Source organism: Lampris incognitus, chromosome 16 (assembly GCF_029633865.1).
Source record: "Lampris incognitus isolate fLamInc1 chromosome 16, fLamInc1.hap2, whole genome shotgun sequence".
Taxonomy (NCBI): Eukaryota; Metazoa; Chordata; class Actinopteri; order Lampriformes; family Lampridae; genus Lampris; species Lampris incognitus.
In genome coordinates this window covers 13,716,260-13,740,946 of record NC_079226.1, presented here as the reverse complement: position 1 = coordinate 13,740,946, position 24,687 = coordinate 13,716,260, and the positions used below count along the sequence as shown (strand labels likewise).

The following is a 24,687-nucleotide window of genomic DNA, read 5'->3' as shown; positions in this document are numbered from 1 at the left end:
TAGACCATGACGAGGGGAGACGGACAAGCAAGTGCAAGCAAAGTTAAGGTATTTATTACAGAGTAAAAGTATTAACAGAAAACAACATAGTAGTGTAACAGGCTGGATGCAGAGAAGGAGGTGAGAGCGGGACTCCAGGTTGTTCAGATTTTAAGCCCTTGGGAACACAGGGCCCAGGTGTCCCCGGTTAGGCCAACGCCCACTCCACCTGCAGATGGCGAGCACACACACTGACAGGCAGAGCAGGGGATGTCACCCCCCCCCCCCATAAAGACAGGGTCCACATGGGATCTCCGATGGACATTCTTCCAGACTTGCACTCAAAAGTTCCATTTCCACCAACTTTGCCTTTAAGCTGAGCTTAATTTTTTTCTTTAGAAAGGTTAACCGCAACTTTCAACAACTGTTCTTTTGTTAACTGTTCCAAACACTCCTCGGACTTCCTGTTTTAGCCTTTGTTTGTATTCCGGGATTAGGAAGATGATAGCATGATCAGCTTTACCAAAAGGCGGGAGAGAGGTGGCTTTCTAACCATTCTTGGACGGGGTGTAACATTGGTCAAATGTGTTTTCACCCCTAGTTGGGCATGTGACATGTTAGAAAAAGTTCGGTATAACCTGTTTTAGGTTTGCCTTATTGAAGTCACCAGCCACGATGAGGGCTGCATCTGGGTATTTGGCATAGAGTTTGTTGATGGTATCATGTAATATGGTCAGAGTAGTGACCGTGTCCACCGGTGGTGGAATATAAACAACAATGGTGACGACCAACGAGAACTCCTGGGACAGGTGAAAAGCGCAACAGAGGATCGCTAGGTGTTCGAGATCGGGCAAGCAGGAGCATGACAGCACAGAAACCAAAAACCAGTTGTTGTTGGTCATGAGACACACTCCAACACCTTTTGATTTGCCTGATTCTTCCGTCTTGTCTGGTTGAACAGCATGATCCGGCACTGCGGGGGAGAGCCATATCTCCATTAAACAAAGGATGTTGCAGTCCCGCATATCCCTGTGGAAGTGGACCCAGGCGCTGATGTCGTCCCTCTTGATAGTGATGGATTGAATATTTACGACCAGAATACTGGGCAGAGGTGGACGGTCTGTTCCAGACTCCGGCACGTTTCCCTTGGTGTTTCTTTCTCCTGCTTCTGCGGGGCTCATTCCTAACAATGGGAACGAACCTCTTATCTTGAGAAAAAAAGGTATGCAGTTCTAGTTACAATGTCCAGAAGTGTGCTGAGGTCGCAGGTTAACAGTGCAGAGGACAGGGAGGTGAAAGAGCACAAAAGAACTACATAAATACCGAAAAAAGACAGTCCAAGTGAAGCAGTCATGGCAGCGTCCGGTCTCACCCGCGCCACCTTGGAACAAAGCCAAACAGGCTGGATGCAGAGAAAGAGGGAGCGGGACTCCAGGTTGTTCAGTTTTTAACCCTTTGGGAACACAGGGCCCAGGTGTCCCCAACTAGGCCAACGCCCACTCCACCTACCAGGTAGGCATACCTGCAGATGGAGAGCACACACACTGACAGGCAGAGCAGGGCTGTCACATGAAAATGAGCCGCATTTGAATCAGCACGCTGGTACTTGAGCCCAGTGTCGGGAGTCTGGGCAATCCATTTTTTTTTTTTTACTGTCACTCTCTTCGAATTTCAGACTGCTCTTGCACGCATACATTGAATGTGCAATGGAGAGAGAGTGCAGATTTGTGAGTTGTCAAGATTTTTAAAATGCATCGGGGCTGCAGCCGAGCCCCTCTGCTATTATATGTCAGACGTGCTGTCAGAGTATGTCACTTTTTTTTTGTACTTTTTCTCTTTTTTTTCCCCACACAAACACAAGAGCTCTTGTTCACTTTCCTCATGCGGGCCAACTCTCTCTTATTCCCCCTAACTCTGACAATTTCCTCCCCTTCCTGCCTCGTACTTTCACTCTCACTATCCGTCTTCCATTTTCTCCACCACGGTGGTCTAGACAGCATCTTCACTCCACATCGGCTCCGCGATGACATCACATCTTGGCTCCCAGGCGTGCTCACAGTGAGCAAGTACTTGGGACAGCCCTTCAGCAGTAGCTGAGTTATTGGTTGGGCTCATTTTCACCCTGCTGCCCAGAGACGTTACAACCAGCTCCTTGATGTTCATTCATAAAAACCTGTCAGATCCTTTGGTGTTTTTTTTAGGGTTTTTTTTTTTTTTTTTTTCATGGCCATGAAGTGATAACTCAAATGCTAGCCCCCCGATTCTGACAAGAGTTTCTGTAGCCCTGCTGTGTCCCGGCTACTGCGCTGTTCCCCCGAGGTTGGGGGGAGTTTGATAGCGTTTGGGTTAAGATGAGCAATAGGATACTGGATTGCTTTTGGAAAGGAGTGGGCCTTCGTCTCCGCCTATGAGACATTTTGAAAAAGCCAACTGAGAACAGAGGAAAAACAGGGTCACATGGTGTCGTTGATGTGACGCACAACTGTTGTGTGACTTTGTTGTGAACGGAACGCTACTGGATCATTGTCCTAAGTTTGTAATTGCAAGTGGGTCTAGTGTTTAGCGCATGTTTTCAGTTGAGTAGCTAATGTTAGATATTATTTACATCATATCCTGATTGGATGCTTAAAGTGATGCTGACTGCAGAATCGGAAAATTCCTATCGATAGGCTATGTTCTGGGTTGGAATGTGACCACGGAGAAATTCAGTGGCCAAAACAGCGCGTCTGGGGCCCCTCGAGAGAGATCTGTGATTGACTGTAGATGGTGTCCAATGACGAATTGTGCCGCTGGACACGTAGACACCAGTCAATTTGCATATAGGGCGTGTCCGTAGCGAGACGCTATGAAACCACGGAGAAGCCGTTCTTTCACCCCCTCCTGCTAGCTACATGGCTCGAGTTTTTGCTAGTTTGCTGAGACTTTATTATCGATCTTGCTACGACGCATTGCTATCTATCTATCTGTCTATCTATTTATCTAAATATCTATCATCTATCAATCTAACAGTTATTTGTATCACCGAATCCTCCTCCTCGAAACTGTAATCCTCGCGGAGGACCTCCCTCTCGCTCTCGCTACCCCACATTTTTTTTGTAAATAACAAGTGACGAGCAGTACCGAGCCCCACCCACCCAGGAAGACGGTAGCCAATAGCTTTGAATTCATAAAACCACACCTATTTTCGGTTATGATTCAAACTTCCAATGTTAAAAAAAATGTGTTCAGAAAGGGCATGTCAGTCTCTCTTTAACATTGACGTTGGAAAATAGGTGCTTTTGCACGTGTTCAACAGGGATAGTTAGCTCGTCTGAATCATATCTTTAGCTAACCGACAGCCCAGAAAAGCAAGCCGACACATCAGAAACACTTAAAACTCTTACCAAGTGGTTGATTTGTTTGAGCAGGTTACAGGTGAGAGAGAACGTCGTACTTGCATCTCTGTTGACAGCGCGTCTGTGAAATCGTTCCACGAATGAAACCACGTGGGCAATACCAAGTGATGGAGTAAAAGGAGGAGGCTAAGAGAATAGTGGTGGTGGCTGGGGGGGGGGGGGCAGAAAAATATGTTTCATTAAGTGTCTTACCAGTGAGGAAGATGGTGTTTATCAGAAAAAAGAAATGCAAAATCAAAGGCGTCCGGGTGGCGTGGCGGTCTATTCCGCTGCCTACCAACACGGGGATTGCCGGTTCGAATCCCCGTGTTACCTCTGGCTTGGTTGGACGTCCCTACAGATGCAAGTGGCTGTGTCCGTGGGTGGGAAGCCGGATTTGAGTATGTGTCCTGGTCACTGCACTAGTGCCTCCTCTGGTCCGTCGGTGCGCTTGTTCGGGGGGAAGGGGGAACTGGGGGGAATAGCGTGAACCTCCCACACGTTACGTCCCCCTGGCGAAACTCTTCACTGTCAGGTGAAAAGAAGGGGCTGGCGAACTCCACATGTATCAGAGGAGGCATGTGGTAGTCTGCAGCCCTCCCCCGGCTCGGCAGAGGGGGTGGAGGAGAGATCGGGATAGCTCGGTAGAGTGGGGTAATTGGCCGGATACAATTGGGGAGAAAAGGGAGCGGGGGGGGGATACAAAATAATTAACATCTTACAACAGCATATATTTGATGATGGATTCATTCACAGACATTTTTGGAGGGGTCGCAACTCGACCCCCCCTGAATCTCCAGAGATGGTACGGCTAAACGTGAGACTAAAACGTCAGTAGAAACCAGGTTAATGAGGTGCTTTGCATCTTAAAAGAGACGTTTTCTCTGCCCCCCCCCCCCCCCACTGAGGGATATGAAGCATTTGAACCTGTTACCTGGAGCCCATGGGGCAGTCAGTATAGTCACTAGGGGAAGAAGCTGTGGTGGTGTAGGAAGACGGAAGTTTCTGAAAACTGTTGGAGTAATAACATGAGTATAGCGAACTCTGACAAAATGCACGTCTTGTTTGAGGACTACAACCCAGCGAATGACAAGATTACCAACACAACACTACTTTCACTAATGTGAACACTTGTGAAAAGGACAAAGCGTTTTCTCATCTGTGTTGTAGACCTTCATGGACGAGGAGGTTCCTATGCCATTGACATAAGTGCATCTCGAGGTCTGATTTTACATCTTCAGTCGAGATGGGATCAAAAGTCGAGCCGGGTGTTTACTTTTAACTGATGGGAGGCAGGAAACGTGATTTAACGACTTGGCTTGTTGGTGGCGTCTCGAAAGTGTTGAACTCATGTCCATGCAGGGTTGACATCTTTTCCAATACGCAGGCATACAAACAACTTAACAGGTCGAAAAATGTGCCCTGGGGTTCATTTTCACTTCATCAACACGTCGACGATAACGTCCGCGCACACTGTGGCAGTTCTGGACCCAGGGTGTACAACCGAGCCGCGTACCTTTTGCAGGTTTACCAACCGTTTAATAGTATCCTTATGTGCGTTTTGGCCTACGGTTTGCGTTACATTACAAATAACAGATGTGGAGAGGAGTCATTTGGCTAGTCTTGTTGACACGGTGAACTGGCTCACAGCAGGACCAAATCACTCACTCCCTCCAGCGCTTGTTGTGTCCAACTTCCCATTCAGTACAGTATGAACATATTCATTTCACGAAATAGAAGCCAGGACCTTTATTCCTTGGCAACGGTTCCCCCGAACCATCTGGACAAGAGGCTGAGTTGACACGATGGATGTTTTGACTGCACAGTATCTAGTTTAAACACTCCTATACCAGACGGCACAGAGTTGTTGTTAGTCAGACATGGGACAACTACACCTTCTTCAGGGACGTATGTGGGTGCTGTTGCTTTTTTAAACACTCCTCAAGGACTTTTCCCAGTTGCAAGGGTGCCTCGCGTGCTCAAATCTTTTCCAAATGCACCGCTACGTGGTCCATTCAAAGCAGTAGCTATGGTACGTGTCCAGAGGCTAGCAACTTGTTTAAAGGTTTACTTTGGGAGGGGAGTTTTCCGGGTGTGTGTGCTCGCCGTCGATCAGAAACGGCGGTTGAGGTTCAGAGAGAAGCGAAGAAAAACTGTGACATCATGGCTCAAACTAATGGTGCATCCAGTCAAAAGGTCCTCTCGTACAAATGAATTTATCAGTTGGCGACACCAACACAGGGATCACCGGTTTGAATTCCTGTGTTACCTCTGGCTTGGTCGGGCGTCAGGCGACACAATTGGCCGTGTCTGCGGGTGGGAAGCCGGATGTGGGTATGTGTCCTGGTCGCTGCACTAGTGCCTCCTCTGGTTGGTCAGGGCACCTGTTCGGGGGGGACTGGGGGGAATAGTGTGATCCTCCCACGCGCTACGTCCCCCTGGTGAAACTCCTCACTGTCAGGTGAAAAAAGAAGCAACTGGCGACTCCACACATATCGGCAGAGGGGGTGGAGCAGCGACCGGGTTGGCTCGGAAGACTGGAGGAATTGAACAGGTACAATGGGGGGGGGGGAATAATTGCACCCATTTTTGAACTTCACGTCCCTTTAAGGAAGCTAAGAGTGTCAGCAAAGACTATTCTTTTTTTCCTTCAAGACATAATTTTCTAACAGGCAAATTAATGGTTAGCCCCCCCATGAATAGTACTTTACTGCACTATTAAAACACACAGGTTAAACCTTAGCGCTTGTCAGCAAGCTGCCATGGGAAATGCTTGCAAAGGCTAAACAGAAGCCCCAGCGCCCGCCGGCTAACAGGAACACAAACAGTCCTTTGATGCTATTCAGGGGGGACCCTCCAAGCAACACCTAAATGCATTAACACTCGCACAAGCGTCAGGTTGTTAATGATCTGCCCCATTTTGTGTGGGCTTGATTGGAGATAATTGCCTGCTCAACTTCTTTTTTTGTCTGTGTGTGTGTGGGGGGGGGGCAAGTTTGTATAGCTTCAAAAAGCTTTTTAATCAGAAAATGGGACGGGAAGAAGAAAAGACGTGATTCGTTTGATTTGTGGCGCCTGAAACGTAAGCCCGCTAATTAGGATGTGATTGTCCGCGTGGCGAGCAACAAATTGCAGACAGAGATTCCCCTGAAACGGGGTAGAAATACATAATGCCGCTGTTTCCTGCTACTCACAGTTACCGAGTTGAGCTTACCACTTTTGTGTTGCGCTGAATGGGCTGTCGCCCCGGCAGAAACAAGCCGACAATTGTCCGAAGGGAGAAGTCTAATTAGGAGTGAAGAATACAGTATTTAAACCAGCGGCGTTGTTGCAAAGCCTCATTTCAATCAGTTGTTCCTGGTGACTTACATTCCTGTCTTTCTCGTCCTCTTAACAGATGCAGACCCTTTTTGCCTTTGATGAGGAGGAGATGGAAATGAGAAACAAAGTGGTGGAGGATCTGAAGACGGCGCTTCGGACTCAGCCAATGAGGTGGGAGGTTTGGTTGTCTCTGCCGTAGACGTATTATATCAACAGTACTCTTAAAAGTCAGCGTTTTGATGATTATCTTCCAAGTGTTTGATATGTTGCCGTTATGCTACAATTACCAGTAGTAATGCAGTAATTATTGTCATCTTGCACAGTGCAATTAAGGATCATCACCCATAAAGTCTTTCTCTTGCAACGGCACATTTTGAAAATAGCACTTTGAAGAGGTCGAAATTAGCGCCAGACGACCCGTGTCAATCATGACATACTCTTCCCCCCGTGTAGCCCTCGGCAGATGTTAAGACCTCACTCGTGAACCACAAAGAAACATTCAAGGCACTGGACAGCTCATTAATATGACCTAGACCGCCCACTCTCATCAGCAGCTCCTTAGCGATTGTCCATCAACCCGTGCCAGAATGCATGATGTAGTGGTCTGGGCTGAGGTGGGGGGCGGTGGGGGTCCTCCTTTTGGGGAGCAATAAAGTGACAGACCTCCGGCGCGGAGTGATGAAAACCCAGGAGAACTGACGTGTCTGGGTCATGTCTGGGTTTCGCGCGTGTGTGTATTGTGGGGAACTATGTGTTTTAAAGTGTGTGACTGTGCATGTTTGCTTTTGTAAGCTTATCTGCATGCGTGAGAATCCAAATCACTTCTCAGAGCAAGGCTCTGTATGTTGGGGGGGTTGCTGCCTGCAGTAACTTAATCAGATGTTTCTTTCCCGATACCGAGGGTGCAGCATTTACGCCTTCATGCAGGGTACCCACACATCCTGGGAAACCTGGAAATTTATAAATTAGTTTTCCAGGTTTTGGAAAACCCCTGGAAAATGATCAAATTGATCAAATGTACGGGAAATATTATTGAGGCCATGGAGAATTGTAGAGTCAGGTTATAAACTCGTATTTCTACCCGCCGAGATTGCATAACTTTAGTGTGATTTCTAGCTGCTGTGATTGCACATCAGTCTGGGTGGTAGGTCCAGTGACCGGCTAAAGGTTACACAGTCCATTTAGAGACCGTTGACGATTCGGTTTGCTGTGGTGTGAACGTACTCCAAGTTCAGTGTCTTTGTTCCCAACAAGTTGAGAAATAAGACGTTACAAACCGTATTTCAGTAAAACTCAGCGATCAAATGATGATGTTTGAGAAGTCGTGTGTGTGTGTGTGTGTGTGTGTGTGTGTGTGTGTGTGTGTACAGGTTGCAGTAAGTCTCCCGCTGATAGTTGATACTGAATAATATGACCTCAAGGGCTGTCCTTGGAGAATGTGCTTAAAAAGTCCTGGAAGTTCTGGACTCATGGATTTCGAAACACGATGGGAACCCTATTCTGTCACTTAAAAATTTCCTTTGGTCCCTCGCCCCCTTTTCCATTTAGCTTTTTATTTGCGAGAGCCTTCGGTAATATATCTCCCCAGAGGTTCCTACTGTGACCCAATCAACACTTTTCACCAGCGCACCTGCCGCCGCGCCATTACACCAAGAGCGGGCGATGGTGTAGTTGCCAACTCATTTACACACAGCTGGGTGTGGTAAAGTGTTGTGGCGTAGCCATGATCTGAGTCGCAGGTGTGGCCCGGAGGATAAGGTTTTGTAGGGACAGCCTCAGGATTATTTTCAATGCCTCCCCGAAGTCTCGTTTTCAAGACAAATGGGTGACATGAGGAAAAGAAACGGAAAGACCAGGTGGCTTTCTGCTGAGGCTGCCTAGCTCTGTGTGTGTGTGTGTGTGTGTGTGTGTTTTTGCATGGCCTAAGCCTTTGTATATTTATATGGGTGACTGTGTAGACAGACTTCTGAGTGCACATGTACGTATGTCGTATATGTAGCTGGACACCCAGACCGTTGTTTGCAAAATGTGCAGTTAGCCATTCGTATGTTTGCGCGTGAGCTATTGCTTTTGACATATGTTTCATCTACACGTCCCCGAATTTGGTTTTTACTTGTTTTTGTTTCTGCTACACGCTGAGGGAACGCTTGTGGCTGTGCTAAACTTTGATTTAGGACTGCTTTTTGGAGGACGGCCCGAAATGGCCTCCCTCCCCGTGCACCCCCTGGCCTGTCAAAGAGACAGCTGTGTTCTGGAGTAAAGAGGTGCCGTTGTGCCCTCCATTCCCTCTGGAGAGCCAGAGGAGCGGGCACATGGTGGACATGCAGTGTGCCAGGCAGAGCACACAAAAGCATCACATTGTCAGCAAACCACCCACTTTTGTCCTTTCCCGTCTTAAGGGGTTAGTTGGAGTGGTCCAAGTTACACGTCGTGGTCATGTGTGAATCATATGAAGGCAGCTTGAATAGATTGTATTATCATCCTTCCGTGACATCCTCCTCTCCAATGGTCTCCCAAAATTGGCGTAATAAGTCTTGTTCTTTTTTAAGGAAGATGATTCATTTCGCAAATCCGATTTTGGTTTCTCAACTGCAAGGGGATGATGTCTCAGTAATGACCACCAACATTGTGTACCAGTCAAGAGTCCGTAAATATAAATGCAATGCCAAACAGCGCCACAGGGTGGCTCATCCTTTTTGTTTTGTTGCGACACACGAGAGTAGTAGAGCCGTTCTCAGTGCTGCTTCGATTGATGTCCACGAGAATGAACTCTGACCGTAACAAGTTGGTGCAGGTTATGATTTTTATGTCTTACTGTTCGTGTATGATCGGTGAACACTGGTATTGTATGGCCGATGTATGTACGATAGAATAAAGTAGCAGTGTTGGAAATCCCCCATCTCGTTGTCTGTCGACTCTGAGCTAGCCAGCTATCCCGGGGCTCTTGCTAACTAGCCACATGCCGCTAGCTCTCTCGACTGGCGTATTGATGTCTAGCAGAGGAAAGCAGGTGTCGTCATCCTCCCCGGTTCGATACGGCAGCTCGTCAAACTGAGCCCAGCTTTAAACGTCTCAGTTCATCGTGTTTCAAACAGAAACCGTTTCAGAGGAGCTGATTTGGGAAAAACTGGCTGAACACTCGCCTGAAGGGATCTGATGGCTTACCTCATTTGCATTTTTTCCTGCCAAAAGTCTGCCCTTTGCTTACGTGCTGTCAAATGGAGCTTGAAGCTTCATATTGGGGCCGTAACCCATCTTCTCCTGCACACTGCTGCGTGCCAGCCCGGGGATCTCCGGAGCGTTGGAGGGCCGATATAACAAACACAAACCTCCTCAGCGGTGTAGTCAATTAAAGAGGCAAACATGTAAAATGGTGCATTTCAATTTGGCTCCCATGTGTTTTAGTATTTACCATCTCTTGTAGCCACAGAGTACGTAGTATTTATAGCAGCAGCGGTATTTCAAAGCTCCTCGTAAAGACTGTTATTTGCACCAGCGTGTTGACCTTTCTAGGCATTCAGGTACCCAGACTGGTGGATTGCAGGAACCTTTTAGGTGCGTTGCACTTGTGAGTCGGCAGTTCAACCGCAGCTTCAACACTTAATCCTTAAAAACAACGTTATAGTTCACGGCTGCTTGTCTCTGAGATAGGCCTGGATAAAATTGACCAAACCAAATATCAAAATATTTTCAACCGAATACCTCAATATTGATGTTGGGATGGTATTTTGGGGATGTCCGTCAGTGCTTGCTTTCACATGATATTTACACAAGGAAATACTGAGACGTGATCATTGGTAATGTGGATATGCTGACCAAACAGGCAGAGACATTCATCGTTGATTTCGCTGTGCTAAAGCGGTCAAGTAAGTTCAGAAAATGGTCTCGTTTTACTGTAATGCGGCCTTTAAGACCAGGGAATGACAACATTTAAGTTACATCACCGTGTTACAATAACCTGGCAATACCGAGTCCTACATGATGAGGTCGACATGATATGGATATATTGCCTACTCCCATAGATGTATAAACGGTCGGTCACTGTCACGTCTGTGCTGCTGTCAGATGGGGAAGGAGTGGAGGACTGGGGGGGGGGGGAGGGTCCAGAAATAAAAAGGAGGGCAAGGAACAGAGTGGTCCCGGAGGTCACTGAGGCCACATTGGCCCAGCATGCACTGCAACCGGCGGCCCACGTCAATGGAGCATCACAACTCTTCCTAGGACGGCTCCTTGGACATCACTGCTGCAAAGCTGTTCCAGCAAGAATATTGACTTGAGTGCAACCGCTCCCCCGTTCCTCAGGAAAAGCGCTTGTGTCAATAACCCTCTGGAAGGTCCAGATCCCTACCACCGTATGCAAATATTATCCTTCAAAACATTTTGCCGCCGGATGTTTCAAAGGCTCTGCTCCGCTGAGAGTGAACTTAATATCTGTTTTCACATATTACCGAATACATTAGTGGGGGGGGGGCAGAGAGAGAGAGAGCGAGCGAGAGAGAGGCACAGTGAGTAAGAAAGAGGCAGAGTTGGAGAGAGAGAGAGGGACAGAGTGAAAAAGAGGGAAAAAGGGAGATATTGAGTGGGAGAGAGAATAGGTGAGTGGGAGAGAGAAAGAGAAAGAGACTGAGTGGGAGTAATTGAGAGAGAAAGAGAGTAAAGGAGTCAGAAATAAAAAGGGGATATTTTCCGTCAGTTGTTTTCCTTCGTTCAAATGTTGTCAAAATATTGTGAGAATATCAAAGTTAATGGAATCATGAGCTGATTATAGATGAGCGAAGGGGAGAGAGAGTGGAGAGAGAGAGAGCAAAGTCAGTGGAGAGAGAGAGAGAGAGAGAGACTCAACAACTATTGTTGTGTTTCTCTCTGAGTGACGGATCCTCACCTCGAGCTGGGCTGTGGTGTCTAGGATTGGAGGGTGTGTGTGTGTATGTGTGTGTGTGTGTGAGAGAGAGGGAGAGAGAAAGAAAGAGCTTGATGCTGCTGTCCAGGGACGTTTACGTTGGAACCATGATAAAGGGATGAAGAAAGAAAACAGAAGTTTATGTTCTCCTGGGTTGTTCCACTCCCCAGTTCCTCCATCCGTTGGTGTGTTGATGTAACTGCATGAAAAACACGTCCTCTTAGACACACATGCAAATGAAGCGTATATTTACTATATCGCTCCAGTACAACACAGAATCAGAGTTTGTATATGGTAAGATGGCCATATTATCAAATCAGTGTTGCATTATTGGTAAACATGGTAACGAGGTGCGTGTGTGTGTGTGTGCGCGCGCCTTTTTGTTTGCCTCTGTCCCCAACCACAAGGCACAGGAGCCATTGTGGCTGCAAAGTCACATTAGTCACACACACACACACACACACACACACACACACACACACACACACACACACACACACACACACACACACACACACACACAGCTCCCTGTGGATTTGACCATAAGTGCAGACTGTAAGAGCTAGGGCTGCCATGCTATGATATTCGATACACATTCCAGGTGCGGTCTACATACAGCGGTGTGTGTGTGTGTGTGTGGGGGGGGCCGGCGGGGGGGACTGAGCTGAGTGTGTGTTTGTACTCGTTTGTGATTATAGCCCCTCATCCAGGTTCTGGTTCGGAAACGGCGGCCGCTCCGTCCCTCGCATCACAGGAAACGTATTTGAACGAGGGCCGCCGCCATGTCGCGTTACCTGTGCGAGCGCCGCAGACACCTCAGCCAAGCGGCTTCACGCCGCACCTCCGAACAACCTCCCGGGCGCTGGTCCGCCGTCTGGCCCGGTTATGGCAGAACGGGGGGAGGTCCGCACACGTGCCTTTGTGCCTGGTGGTCGGCGTGCAGGCATTCAGAGTGTGTGTGGGTGTGGGGGGGGGGGTGTTTGGATCAGGGTAGAAAGACGGTGTTTACGTGTACGCGTGCACATGTGTGTTGTACTTAGATACGTTTGTGTGGTTAAGCTTTGAGGCCGGAGTGAATCCCCCACCACCACCATCCGCCCGCCACACACGGGGGTCACCCGCAGTTCGAGGAGGCGGGAGCGTTTTCGGGCCGTGTCGCCAAGCCCTCTGGGGATCCGATCGGGTGAACAGAAGTTATGAAAGACAACTTCGGAAATCTGATGTGAACCACCTTCGCCGGGGCGTTACGAAAGCGTTCGATATTTGCAAAACTTGTGAAATTCGAGGAGCCGAGCGCTCCGTTTTTTTAAAGTGACGGCTACCAGCGGCCAAGCTGCCGTTTAATTTGGGACGATCCTTGGCCCCGAGACAACGCGCACACCAGGGCCATTTGTTGCTCCGCCGTCGTCGTTTTGTTTAGTCTCCTCTCAATCTAGGTTATAGTTCTCCCCTTTTTTATGTCTGTCTGATGAGCTGTGTGTGTGTATGTGTGTGCACATGTGTGTGCACGTGTGTGTGCATGCATGCACGTGTGTGTGTGTGTGTTTGGCTCGGCCCCGATATTGTTCGGCTCTGTCTGAGTCCCACCCCCACCCCCACCCCCTCTTTTTTTCTGCAGTCGTCTAGTCCTCCGTTGTCTTGAATACAACCCTTTTGGGGTTTTTAAGTATGCAGCGAGCGTTCCAGAAAAAAAAAGAAGAAGAAGAAGAAGGAAAAAAAAGCTGCACGCCAGTCGGATGAGCGTGAATGTCAGTGAGAAGGCAAAGGGATGAGCGGAGGCTCAGAAGCCAGAGGAGATTGGATCAATTGATTCAAGTGTTCACCAGACATTGAATGAGGGATGAGTGTGTCAGTGAGGGGGAAAAAAGGGGGGGGGGAGGTGAAAAAAGGAGGAGGTAAAGGATCAGGAGAGAGAAAGTAGTTGGATGGTAGTCTAACCACAATGTTGTTGTTTCGTTTTTTTCAGGACTAGTTAATGTAGAGTATTGTTCGGACCCGCGTGGGTATGTGCCGGTGTGCGTCCACGAACGGGCACATTTTTCTTCGCACCTTTGTGTTGCTGTGAAAATGCATGCGTGTGCACAGAGCGTCGGGCCCGTGTGTGTGTGTGTGTGTGTGTGTGCATATGCGTGTGTGTGCGTGTGTTTGTGTTTCTGCCAAGCTGTCAGCAAGCCAACGGAGCGTGACTTCCAAGCAGCGAGCCGAGAGCCCGTCTACCTTTTTGAACCTATACTCCAAGAACAACCTCCGTCTCCCTGTGCTCGCCATACATGAATCATAATAATGTTCAGCTTAATTTCTTTTCCAATTTGAAACCTCTCTATCTCCGAGGTGGCCCGCGGTTTCACGGAGAGATGTATCAATATGGCTCCTCTGCTGGCCAAGGACTTATCCTGGTTTGTAAGATGTGTGGCTTCGGCGCTGGGATCAGATCGGCCTCGCTCCAGCTCCGGTGTCTGTGTTACATCTGAATCACGTCACTTCTAATATGTGGGGTTCGTTCTGAGTCGTCTCGGTGATGAGTGGAAACCATGGCCGCGATGTGCGAATGGTAGTGTCGGCGCTAAAACAAGAAGCACATTGTGCGTCGGGAGACCGTTGTGCGCGAGTTCTCGAGTTCTCAGCGTTTCACAATATTTTATTGTCAAGTCGGCGTGTGTGTGTGTGTGTATATGTGTGTGTGTGTGTGTGTGAGAGAGAGAGAGAGAGAGCGCGAGAGAGCATGGATGCATGCATGCATCCATGCATGCATGCATCCATGCATGCATTCAGTATGATCTCTATGATCTCATCCAGGCACTGCTGGAGATCAGAGGATTATATGTCTGGGAGATTTACTGGCCGTGCCAGGTGAACTGTGTGCGTGTGTGTGTGTGTGTGTGTGTGTGTGTGTGTGTGTGAGTGTGTGTGTGTGTGTGTGTGTGTGTGTGTGTGTATGTGTATACTCCACACACACACACACACACACACACACACACACACACACACACACACACGTGAATGTGTGTCCATGTGCACGTCCTGGAAATCTGGGATCGTTTGTGCGTTTGGGAAGGAGCCCTGTCCTGAGATGTATAGGATAATAATTTGATGATTTACATATTTTCGAGGCCGGGCCTTGTGTTTTTTTCCACGCCTGCCAGAGAGCCAAGAGAGCAGTGGGAGGGGATGAAACTTGGACAGCGCTCTCCCGATGGTGTCAAAACAATGTATCTGTTTAAGACGAACGGCGTTAAATCTCACTTCACTGCCCTTGGCGGTTCTTTTCCGTAAATTGCCGGGCGGCCCTTTCTGTCCGCTGCTTTCATCTGTAGCCGCGTTCTCTTTTGTGACGACGTCCTTCCTTTGTCACTTCCTCTGGAGGTTACGTTTTCGCTGCTGTTGGGGCCACTTAGGCGCATGACTAGTTGCTCTCTAACAAGACCAGTGAAAGAAGGTTGTTATTGAAGTAATGGATGAGTTTGGAAGGTGCTGAAGTTATTCGTGGACATCCGGGTGGCGTGGCGGTCCATTCCATTGCCTACCAACACGTGGGTCGCCGGTTCAAATCCCCGTGTTACCTCCAGCTTGGTCGGGGGTCCCTACAGACACAATTGGCCGTGTCTGTGGGTGGGAAGCCAGATGTGGGTATGCCTCCTGGTCGCTGCACTAGCGCCTCCTCTGGTCAGTCGGGGCGCCTGTTCGGGGGAGGAGGGGGAACTGAGGGGAATAGCGTGATCCCCTCATGCACTACTTCCCCCTGGCGAAACTCCTCACTCACTGTCAGGATAAAAGAAGCGGCTGGCGACTCCACATGTATCGGAGGAGGCATGTGGTAGTCTGCAGCCCTCCCCGGATCGGCAGAGGGGGTGGAGCAGTGACCGGAACGGCTCGGAAGAGTGGGATAATTGGCCAAGTACAATTGGGGAGAAAGAGGGGGAGGGGGGGATCCTTAAAAAAACAAAGTTACTCATGTCTGGCTTTTTGTTGGTCTGCAGACTGGGGTCAGTTGAGTAAATATTGTCTGCTTTGCTGCATTGCTGATCAATTTTGTTTGGATTGAGTCCTTAAGCTTAATGAATTAGCTTGCCCTGAGCTTCGATGTTTACATTTTTGGGAAACCTCTGACTGAGTTTGTGGGGAAGATGGCTTGTAAATATTGTAACAACACACAAATGTGTTTAATGGTGGCAATGGCCACACAGAGGCTGTTTGAGTGCTGCAGAATGTGCTCCAACTGCCGCAATGTGAGACCTCATTGGACTCAATACTATCAACGCTATCCTGCGCCGTATTCCACCCTGCTCTGGTTTGCGTTTATGTTTCACCGAATCTGAACTTATTTCGCTCCTCGTCTCCCCCAGGTTTGTCACGCGCTTCATCGAACTGGATGGCCTCACCTGCCTCCTCAACTTCTTGCACAGCATGGACTACGAGACGTCAGAGAGCCGCGTGCACACCTCGGTCATCGGCTGCATCAAGGCCCTGATGAACAACTCGCAGGGCCGCGCCCACGTCCTCGCCCACCCGCAGAGCATCAACACCATTTCGCAGAGCTTGCGGACGGAGAACATCAAGACCAAGGTGGCAGTGCTGGAGATCCTTGGGGCGGTGTGCCTGGTACCTGACGGGCACAAGAAGGTTCTTCAGGCCATGGCACACTACCAGAAGTATGCTGCCGAGAGGACTCGCTTCCAGGTAAGGGAGGGAATTCAACTCACCCGCAGTGGACTGAAGCAAACCTCGGTTGGCTGGTTGGTTTTTAAATGTAAAGCACCCCATGAACATGGCTTCCTAACTCAGTCACTCACAAACTGACAGTTAGTCTCACGTTTAGCTGTACCATCTGCATAAATTGAGGTGGGGGGTTGTAATACCTCCAGAAATATAAGTGAGTGCATCTTGAAACACTGTTGTAAGACATTAAAGTTTTTACATTTTTTAATTAACATTGTCATCATCGTTGTTAAGAAGATTGGAGAAAATATTATTTCTGCATCCCCACTATTTTCTCTTGATCACTTGGCATATTACCCTATTTTCTGAGCCGTCCCGGTGGCTGCCCCACCCCCTCTGCCAATCCGGGGATAGCTGCAGACTACCACATGCCTCCTCCGATACATGTGGAGTCACCAGCGACTTCTTTTCACCTGACAGTGAGGACTTTCACCAGGGGGGACGTAGCCAAGGCTGGATTACGGACAGGGCATGCCAGGCGAGTGCTCCAGGGCCCCGGACCATGAGGGGCCCCAAAAGGTTAGGTGTATTGTGTTCGCGTATAGTAGGGATCCCCTATCATACCCTACAAGGGATGTTTGTTCCAACCCTGCATCGCGATGCAGGGCCCATTTATGCGGGGGCCCCATGCAGATTGGCATAGCGTTGACTACCATGTTGGGTATTTGCATTAGTTTTACATTTAACAATGTTTAGTATTGTTTGCGTAGCCTATCTGACGGGGTGATGGGGGGGGGGGCAATGGACGTGCATACCCCAGGGCCCCCCTTGGGGGTTAATCCGGCCATGGACGTAGTGTGTGGGAGGATTATGCTATTCTCCCCAGTCCCCCCCCCCAAACAGGCGCCCCGACCGACCAGAGGAGGCGCTATTGCAGCAACCAGGACACATACCCACCTCCGGCATCCACCCGTAGACACGGCCAATTGTGTCTGTAGGGATGCGCAACCAAGCCGGTGGTAACGCGGGGATTCGAACCGGCGACCCCCGTGTTGGTAGGCAACAGAATAGACCGTCACGCCACCCGGGTGCCCCAATAGATCAGTCTTTTGATAACAGTTTTTAAGTGTCTCTGATTCATCAGCTCCCTAGCCAACTTGGCTGTGGGTTGGCTAAAAACATGATTCACACAAGCTAACTTTAGCTTTGTTGAACTGCTGCCAAAGAACCTATTTTACAATGTTAATTAAGCATTCAATCAGGATATGACATAAATAATATGTAACATGAGCTACTCAATTGAAAATGTGCAGTCAGTACTAGTACTGCTTCCAATTACAAACTTAAAACAATGATCCAGTTTTGCTCTGTGCACAACACAGTCACGCCGCAGTTGTGCCTCACATCCATAACACATCCATATTATCATACAGTCAGTGCTGGAGCGGGAGAGCAGTTTCTTAAACTGTGTCATGTACAGTTTTAAAATCCACATTCCACACAACAGTCAGTACGTTTTTTTAAATGTTGCATTGACGATGCAGTTAGAACTGTTAACAGGAACACACAGTGGTGGCGACATGGCCAAGGAAGGACAAAGATGCATATCGAGTCTCAGGGAATAAGGCGCAGCAAGACAAAATATCTGAGGCAAAGAGAGGATAGGGCATGCTGTGGTAATTTTGATAAGTTGGAGGCTCATGGGTCGATACTCACACTTACACTTTCGGAGATGAGGTTAAGTCAACACGTACTCCATATTAAAGCCACATGAGGACAGCCAGAGTTATGGAGTCTGCAGGGTGGACTGTTGGGAGGTGCATGAGCATGTGGGGGTGCTGGAATGACTGGAGGGACTGTGTCAACAAGCCAAATCTTACAGGTCTCCAGGGTTTGTGGTAAATCACACCACCTAAAACTAAGTTAACACCACAGGAGCTGAGTGATTCAGAGCTTATGGACCTTTTTAATGTTGGTTTGTGTTATGGTTAAGGTGCGAAAATGTGTTGAACGTCAGTGGAAGAGGGAATGTGGGGAGGGAGTGAAGGCAATGAGAAGTTAGCATTGTTGCCTCTTTCTCTTCATAAAATGATGAAGAGGCTCTGATTTTATGAGGTCTTCTTCAGCGCGGTGTCATTTTAATACCCTGACATTTAAGAACTGGCTATCAGCGGGTTTCTTTTGGCTCCGACCCAGTCACTATCTGATATTTTATAGCACTGAAAACAAACCGGCTGATGAGTTCTGCTATCTGTCACGACCATCTAGACACTGCTGAATGAGCTGGACCGGAGCACGGGCCGATACCGAGACGAGGTCAACTTGAAGACGGCCATCATGTCCTTCATTAATGCAGTGCTCAATGCTGGAGCAGGAGAGGTCAGCCACAGCAATCACCACAAACATCTTTCACAGAGTCAATCTGTCAAACAAGCCTCTCCGAAACATTGGAGGGGGACAAAAATTGTGAAGCCTTATCTTGTCAGGAATTCACCTTTGGAGGGTGTTCAGTGTTTAGAAAAATAAATCAATTAAATATTTATTTTTTTAGTCATGATTTAGAGTGTCACTGTATTCACTTGCAAGTCAAGTCTATCACGAGATGGTCCCGAAGGGCTTTACAATCAGTACAATATACGACACCCTCGATCCTTGGACCCTGGACACGAATGAGGAAAAACTCCAACGTGACTTCTTACATGTTCGATACTGTAATGTGTTGCAGTCATTTCATTGTAAAGCACTCTGTGTCGCCGGACTAGGGAGGGGCTATTGAAATGCAGTCATTCATATCTGATTGTTCTCGTGGTCGGTTCGTCAAGTAACTTTTTCACCTTTGTTTATCCCCCCCCCATTCCTAGGACAACCTGGAGTTTCGCCTCCATCTAAGGTACGAGTTTTTGATGTTGGGTATCCAGCCGGTCATCGACAAGCTCCGGGAGCACGAGAATGCCACTCTGGATAGGTGAGCGTGGGATCTAATTTCCTAATTACAGTCAGCCACTGAGAATGTGGCCTCGCCTGTGACTTTTTTTTTCTCCTTAAAGCTACAATCTGTAATGTTTTACCTGCAAATAATTGTCCATTTTGAGACTTGCTGTCTCTGTTGTGTTGAAATCAAACAGCTAAACCACAAATATCCAAGTCATGAATGCTTTTGTAGTTGCTCATTTTAATGCTTGCTGTCTGGTTGGACTCCCCATGGACACGGTTCGTAGCATTTTATGTCTTCACCACTGCAGCCAAATGCAGGGGAAGTCAGGTAGCGGCAAGTCTGAAGAAGTGCAGTTGTAACTAACAAGTAAATAAGGCATGCTAAGCTCGTGGATGACCTTTACCAACAGATGCTACGGCACCGGTAGCTAAAATTCAGATTCAACCGTCTTCTCTTGTTAGGAGGTGGAGACAGTGACTATAGTGAGACAGAGTCAGTGCAGTTGCCATGGCAACTCTTGTTTCATCTCGAATAAAACTCTGGGATTTGCAGTGGTCAAACAACAATGCAATAACCTGTATCACCATAGGTGTCCAACATAGTCAGTTAGACTAAAACAAGTAAGGTGCTTGGATTATTGTTTATCTGCATAGCGTCTGTACTCTCGTTCTCCAGGCATTTGGACTTCTTTGAGATGGTGCGGAACGAGGACGACTCCGAACTGGCCAAACGGTTTGATATGGTGAGTAGTCAATTCATCTGTGGTTTAAAGGGGAAGGATCATGATTTTCAACATTATCTCTCTGTATTGTAGGAGAGAATGTGTGGTAATAATAATGCTACATACAGCTGTTGTAGCGAATGGTGATTCGCAGATTGTCTGCCAGTGATGTCACTGCAAGACGCTTTTCTGCACAATTTCAGTGGCATTTTTGGAGACACACAGAGGACTGCTGGGTATTGTAGCTGCTAATTGGGTGTTATTGTTGCAACATATTCATATAGAGAAATAATGTTGAAAATCATCTTAAAGCCTTAAAGCAGTGTAAGTTTGAGCAGTTTTGATGGAGTCTACCTTTTCAGCAGTCAAAACTTATTGTGTGTGAATACTTGGGGACTTGATGATTTGTCCTTTTCCTAAATAGCCCCATGTGGACACCAAGAGTGCCGGTGCCATGTTCGAACTGATAAAGAAGAAGCTGAACCACACAGAGGCATACCCGTACCTCCTCTCCATCCTCCAACACTGCCTACAGATGCCCTGTGAGTAGCCTGATTAGATGGACATTTTTGGCTTAGTGATACTGATGTCTGGGTGAGTCGTTGGTCTGTATGCCTGCAGGACAGGTGAATGCTTTGCAGACTGTGTATCCCTCAACAGCCGGCGAAAGGTTCCACGAAGGCCACCAAGCTATACGCATACCACTAAGGGTGACAATTTTACTGTGCTGTGGAACACATTGATCTCATTTATGGTGGTGTACATTACTGTGTCGGGGACACACCATTCGTGTCCATAAAAACTTTTATGTCGGTACACACCGGCAAAGGGATACGTTTCACAGGCTTTTATGATGTGGTTCAATCATGGATGCCTGTAGGTTTAAGACTCCTATCACTTATAGCAGTTGCACTTCTGCAAATATTAACTCTTTTTACATTGCTGCATCCACATTGACATAGGAAGTTGGATTTGTTAATCTCTCTCTCTCTCTCTCTCTCTCTCTCTCTCTCTCTCTCTCTCTCTCTCTCTCTCTCTCTCTCTCTCTCTATAAATAGATAAACGTGGAGGGGGCAGCCTGCAGCACTGGCAGCTCTTAGATAGGATCCTTCAGCAGATAGTCCTACAGGATGACAAGGGAGAGGACCCTGATGTTGCTCCACTGGACAACTTCAGTGTCAAGAATATAATCCGCCTGTGAGTGGTTGTATACATTTATCATTGAGTAGAACTTGTGTGTGCGCGCGCATACACACACACACACACACACACACACACATTCGTTGGCTTAATTTCTACGTTTCTTGCCCTGCTATATTTAGTTTGCATGTGTATAAACGTCAGACCATTATGAAACAGATGGTCATGCCGACCCGTTAGGTACTCCCTATTCCCGTCACACGCCCTGTGCCCCTTTTTTTTTTTAAGTCCACCTAAAGCTGGCTCTCATTTCTGGAAAGGATCCGAGCGGGTAATGCATCCTCCCGGCACCGCGTTCCCTCTTAAGATCAAAAGACGGGGCCGATGTCGACGGCATGCCCTTTAATGTCCGAGCGAAGGAGGCGCAGCTGGAAAGTAGAAAACCCGAGTAGGATATCCTGACTTATATGCCTCGGAGCCGCGGCGTGCGTACCCGTGAGAGAAACCGCGTCTAATAAATCAGTAACCGCATCTGTGAATTATACGTGTTTAAAAAATCTGAGCCTGGTTATTGTGGGATTTTTTTTTCTCTTCTCCTCAGCTATCTCACCAACCCTGTGAGCGGAGAACGTGATGGGAGAGGGTGGGGGCGGAGGTGGGGGGGGGGGCAGAGGTGGGGGTGGGGGTTCCGTTGGCGAATTGGCATGAAAGCGGAAGCGTGAGATCAAAAGGAAATCGCTTTAATCGTATCAGGCAGGCGAGCCGGCCAAGTCAGCCATGTTGAGGTGCAGCGAAGCGGTCAGCTGGTGCGGCGGAGGAGAGGACCAAGACAAGTGGCTGTTTCGTGAGGGAAAACCACCCGTTTGTGCTCGAGAGCCGTTGTTTTCTATACGCCACCAGGGACGGCTCAGTGTACGCTGTTGTATAAAAAGAAACTCACGGTCGCTGACGTTTTTGCTTGTGTAAGAGGTTTGCGTTTCGATGAATTTCCAGGCAAATGTGGACCAGAGGTCCCCAGCCAAGATCTGCGGTTCACTGTGAGCGTGGGCAGTGTTAAGAGACAGCTTTCAGGGCTTTGTCCAAACAACGTTCTTCTGTTTCTTTTCTATCTGTCTTTCTCCCTCCTCTCTCTGTTTGTGCCTCTGTCTACCTGTCTCTCTCTACATTTCCCTGGATTCTTTCACTTTCCCCCTCTGACTTACTGTCACTCTCTCCTCCCCACCCCTATCTCCTTCTCCATCTTTAGCAGTCTCTACATTTCATTTCTGCCATGTCCCAACTAAGTTTCAGATCAGCGATTTATGTGTTTAGTCTGAGCGGTGAAAGCACCATAAAGCATGTAGCGGGGGTAAAACCTTGGCCCGCGCTTGCCCCCACTCTCTCAGCTAGTTCAGTGGCCATTGTTTGTATAATCGGCGCACTTTGCGGATGAGGTTCAAGTTCGCCTCTCGGGTCGAGCATCTACACCGGGCGTCCATCACTGCCGGTTGCTCCTCTGTACAGCGGTCGGTAATGTTAGCCCCGGCTTGGCGTTCACACCAAAGTCTTTGTTGTGTTTCCATTAACTCTATTAAGAGTAAATCACGGCTGGAAAACGAGGGCACACACTGGGATTTCCAAGTCTTTGGCCGGGTGCCACGGGCGCCGACGGTGAAACGGGTGAAAAGCTAGTCTGGGGTATGATGGCGGCTCTTGGGGGAGACGATGTTAAAACAAATCGGGGGACGGAGTCGTTCATCATCCGTGGCCGGCGCGATGACGGCTCTGACCGCTCGCTCGCGCACGCCTGACCCAAAGATTAACACTGCGAAACACGCTTTTCACCCCCCCCCACACACACACACACACACACACAGCTACGCAAAGGTATTTATTTTTCAGAGTGGTCGACAATTAAGTGATTGTGTCTTAGATTTAATGAGCTGGGTCCATGAAATGTCACTTGTGCCGTAATTAAAGAACTCTGCAATCAAGTTAAAGGGGCTCTGTTCGCTATAAGCGCACGAGTAATTTAGAAGCCCTCAAACTGATTAATTTTCCCTTAAAATGCCTTGTGGGCTTTCCCGCTAGAAATAATTGCGCACATCCTGGTATTAATCATTACTACGTCGAACCTACTTTGTCCTTTTCTATCCCCCCCCCCCCCATTGCACCTTCATACCAGGTGTGGCAACCGTTATTCTTCGTCTCTTGCTCTTTCAATCACATTATTGTGTGTGATTTATATGTGTGTGTATTGTCGTTGAAATGGTCTCTATTTTCTCAGCTCCAGCCACGGCTACCACCGATTCTCCAGGTTTCACTCTTCTAGTTTCTCTGTCATTCAGCTTCTCTTGGCATTTCCATCCGATCATTTTTTTTCACTTCTCATTCATTTGACCCCCCCCCCCTCCAATATTTTTGCCTTGTATCCAAAAAATGTCACTGACACGACTTGAATTCATATCGGAACTACATTGTAACTCAGTCTTAACACACAGCCCCCGGTCAGAAGTGAGTGCCAATAACCATAACCCTGAATTAAATTGTTTCCAACCTTGCAGAATTGACTTTAGCAATAACATTGTGGTAAGTAGCTTACGTGGGTTGAATGCACTCCAACCAGTCCGATTCTAGCAAACAGTCACAATCCAGCTCATAAATCAGAAATGGGATGTGATTGTCACTGAGAATTTACTACAAATCTATTGAATTTATCTTCTGGCTTGAATGAGTTGGACTACAAGTTGACCCGTACCTGCAAGGTTGTGTTGTTTTTTTTAAATATATATATATATAATTGTTTTGCCTGAACAAGGCTGTGCTTTTCTTCCAAACGCTCTTCTTTCTGTTTATTTTATTCCCTGTTTTGCTCTGTCTTTTCTTTCTTTTTCTTTTTTCTTTTTTTTTAAATCATCCCAGGTTGGTCAATGAGAATGAGGTGAAGCAGTGGCGGGACCAGGCAGAAAAGTTCAGGAAAGGTAAGATTTGTTTTCCACACCGCCCCCTACAGGTTGAGGCAGGGAGTGCATTCCTTTTCAACTTGGTCAACCTCACCTCGCCTCACCAAGGTCGTCCGTGAGGACGCCCCAAAAACTTGGTCAAAGGAGAGGCCAAATTAAATTAACCCATGAATACATTGTACCCCTCCCCCCTTTCTCTCACTCCATTCATTTCTTATACGTCTCCCCATAAATCTCAGACAGTCTACGTCATTGCCTCTTGTTCATCTGCTCTCTTTTTCATGACTCTTGTGTACTTTCCCATCTGTATGCACACCGTTGCAAATAATTCTTTCTCCATTTTCCTCTCTCAGAACATGCAGAGCTTTTGGCCAAGCTGGAAAGGAAAGAGCGGGAGTGTGAGACCAAGACGCAAGAGAAGGATGACATGATGAAGACTTTGAATAAGATGAAGGACAAACTGCAGCGTGAGGGTGTGGAGCTCCGCTCTGCCAGGGAACAAGTCCTGGACCTGTCCTCGCGCATACATGACATAGCTGTGAGCAGTGTCATTTGTTTAACTGTGTGATAGTGTATTGGGTTTTGGGGGCAAAACAACATTTCATAATGCAATAAATTCTTAACCTTTTGAGGTTTCTGTGGTCACTGACTTGTAGAATGATGCTGTTTAAAAAGAAAATTGGAAGTTATTCTAATTGCTTTCTTTGATGGACATTTAT

At 47.8% G+C, this 24,687-nt stretch overlaps 1 protein-coding gene across 3 annotated transcripts in view; it reads left to right on the top strand.

The window, feature by feature from the left end:
- daam2 (dishevelled associated activator of morphogenesis 2) overlaps positions 1 to 24,687 on the top strand; it is a 73,249-nt gene that overhangs the window by 24,784 nt on the left and 23,778 nt on the right. For all 3 annotated transcript variants that reach the window (XM_056295691.1, XM_056295693.1, XM_056295690.1), the window contains exons 4-12: positions 6,751 to 6,845; positions 15,918 to 16,251; positions 18,499 to 18,609; positions 19,092 to 19,195; positions 19,841 to 19,907; positions 20,311 to 20,428; positions 20,945 to 21,083; positions 23,928 to 23,986; positions 24,322 to 24,506. In XM_056295691.1, the coding sequence (XP_056151666.1) occupies positions 6,751 to 6,845; positions 15,918 to 16,251; positions 18,499 to 18,609; positions 19,092 to 19,195; positions 19,841 to 19,907; positions 20,311 to 20,428; positions 20,945 to 21,083; positions 23,928 to 23,986; positions 24,322 to 24,506 (1,212 nt within the window). The remainder of the gene's footprint in view (positions 1 to 6,750; positions 6,846 to 15,917; positions 16,252 to 18,498; positions 18,610 to 19,091; positions 19,196 to 19,840; positions 19,908 to 20,310; positions 20,429 to 20,944; positions 21,084 to 23,927; positions 23,987 to 24,321; positions 24,507 to 24,687) is intronic.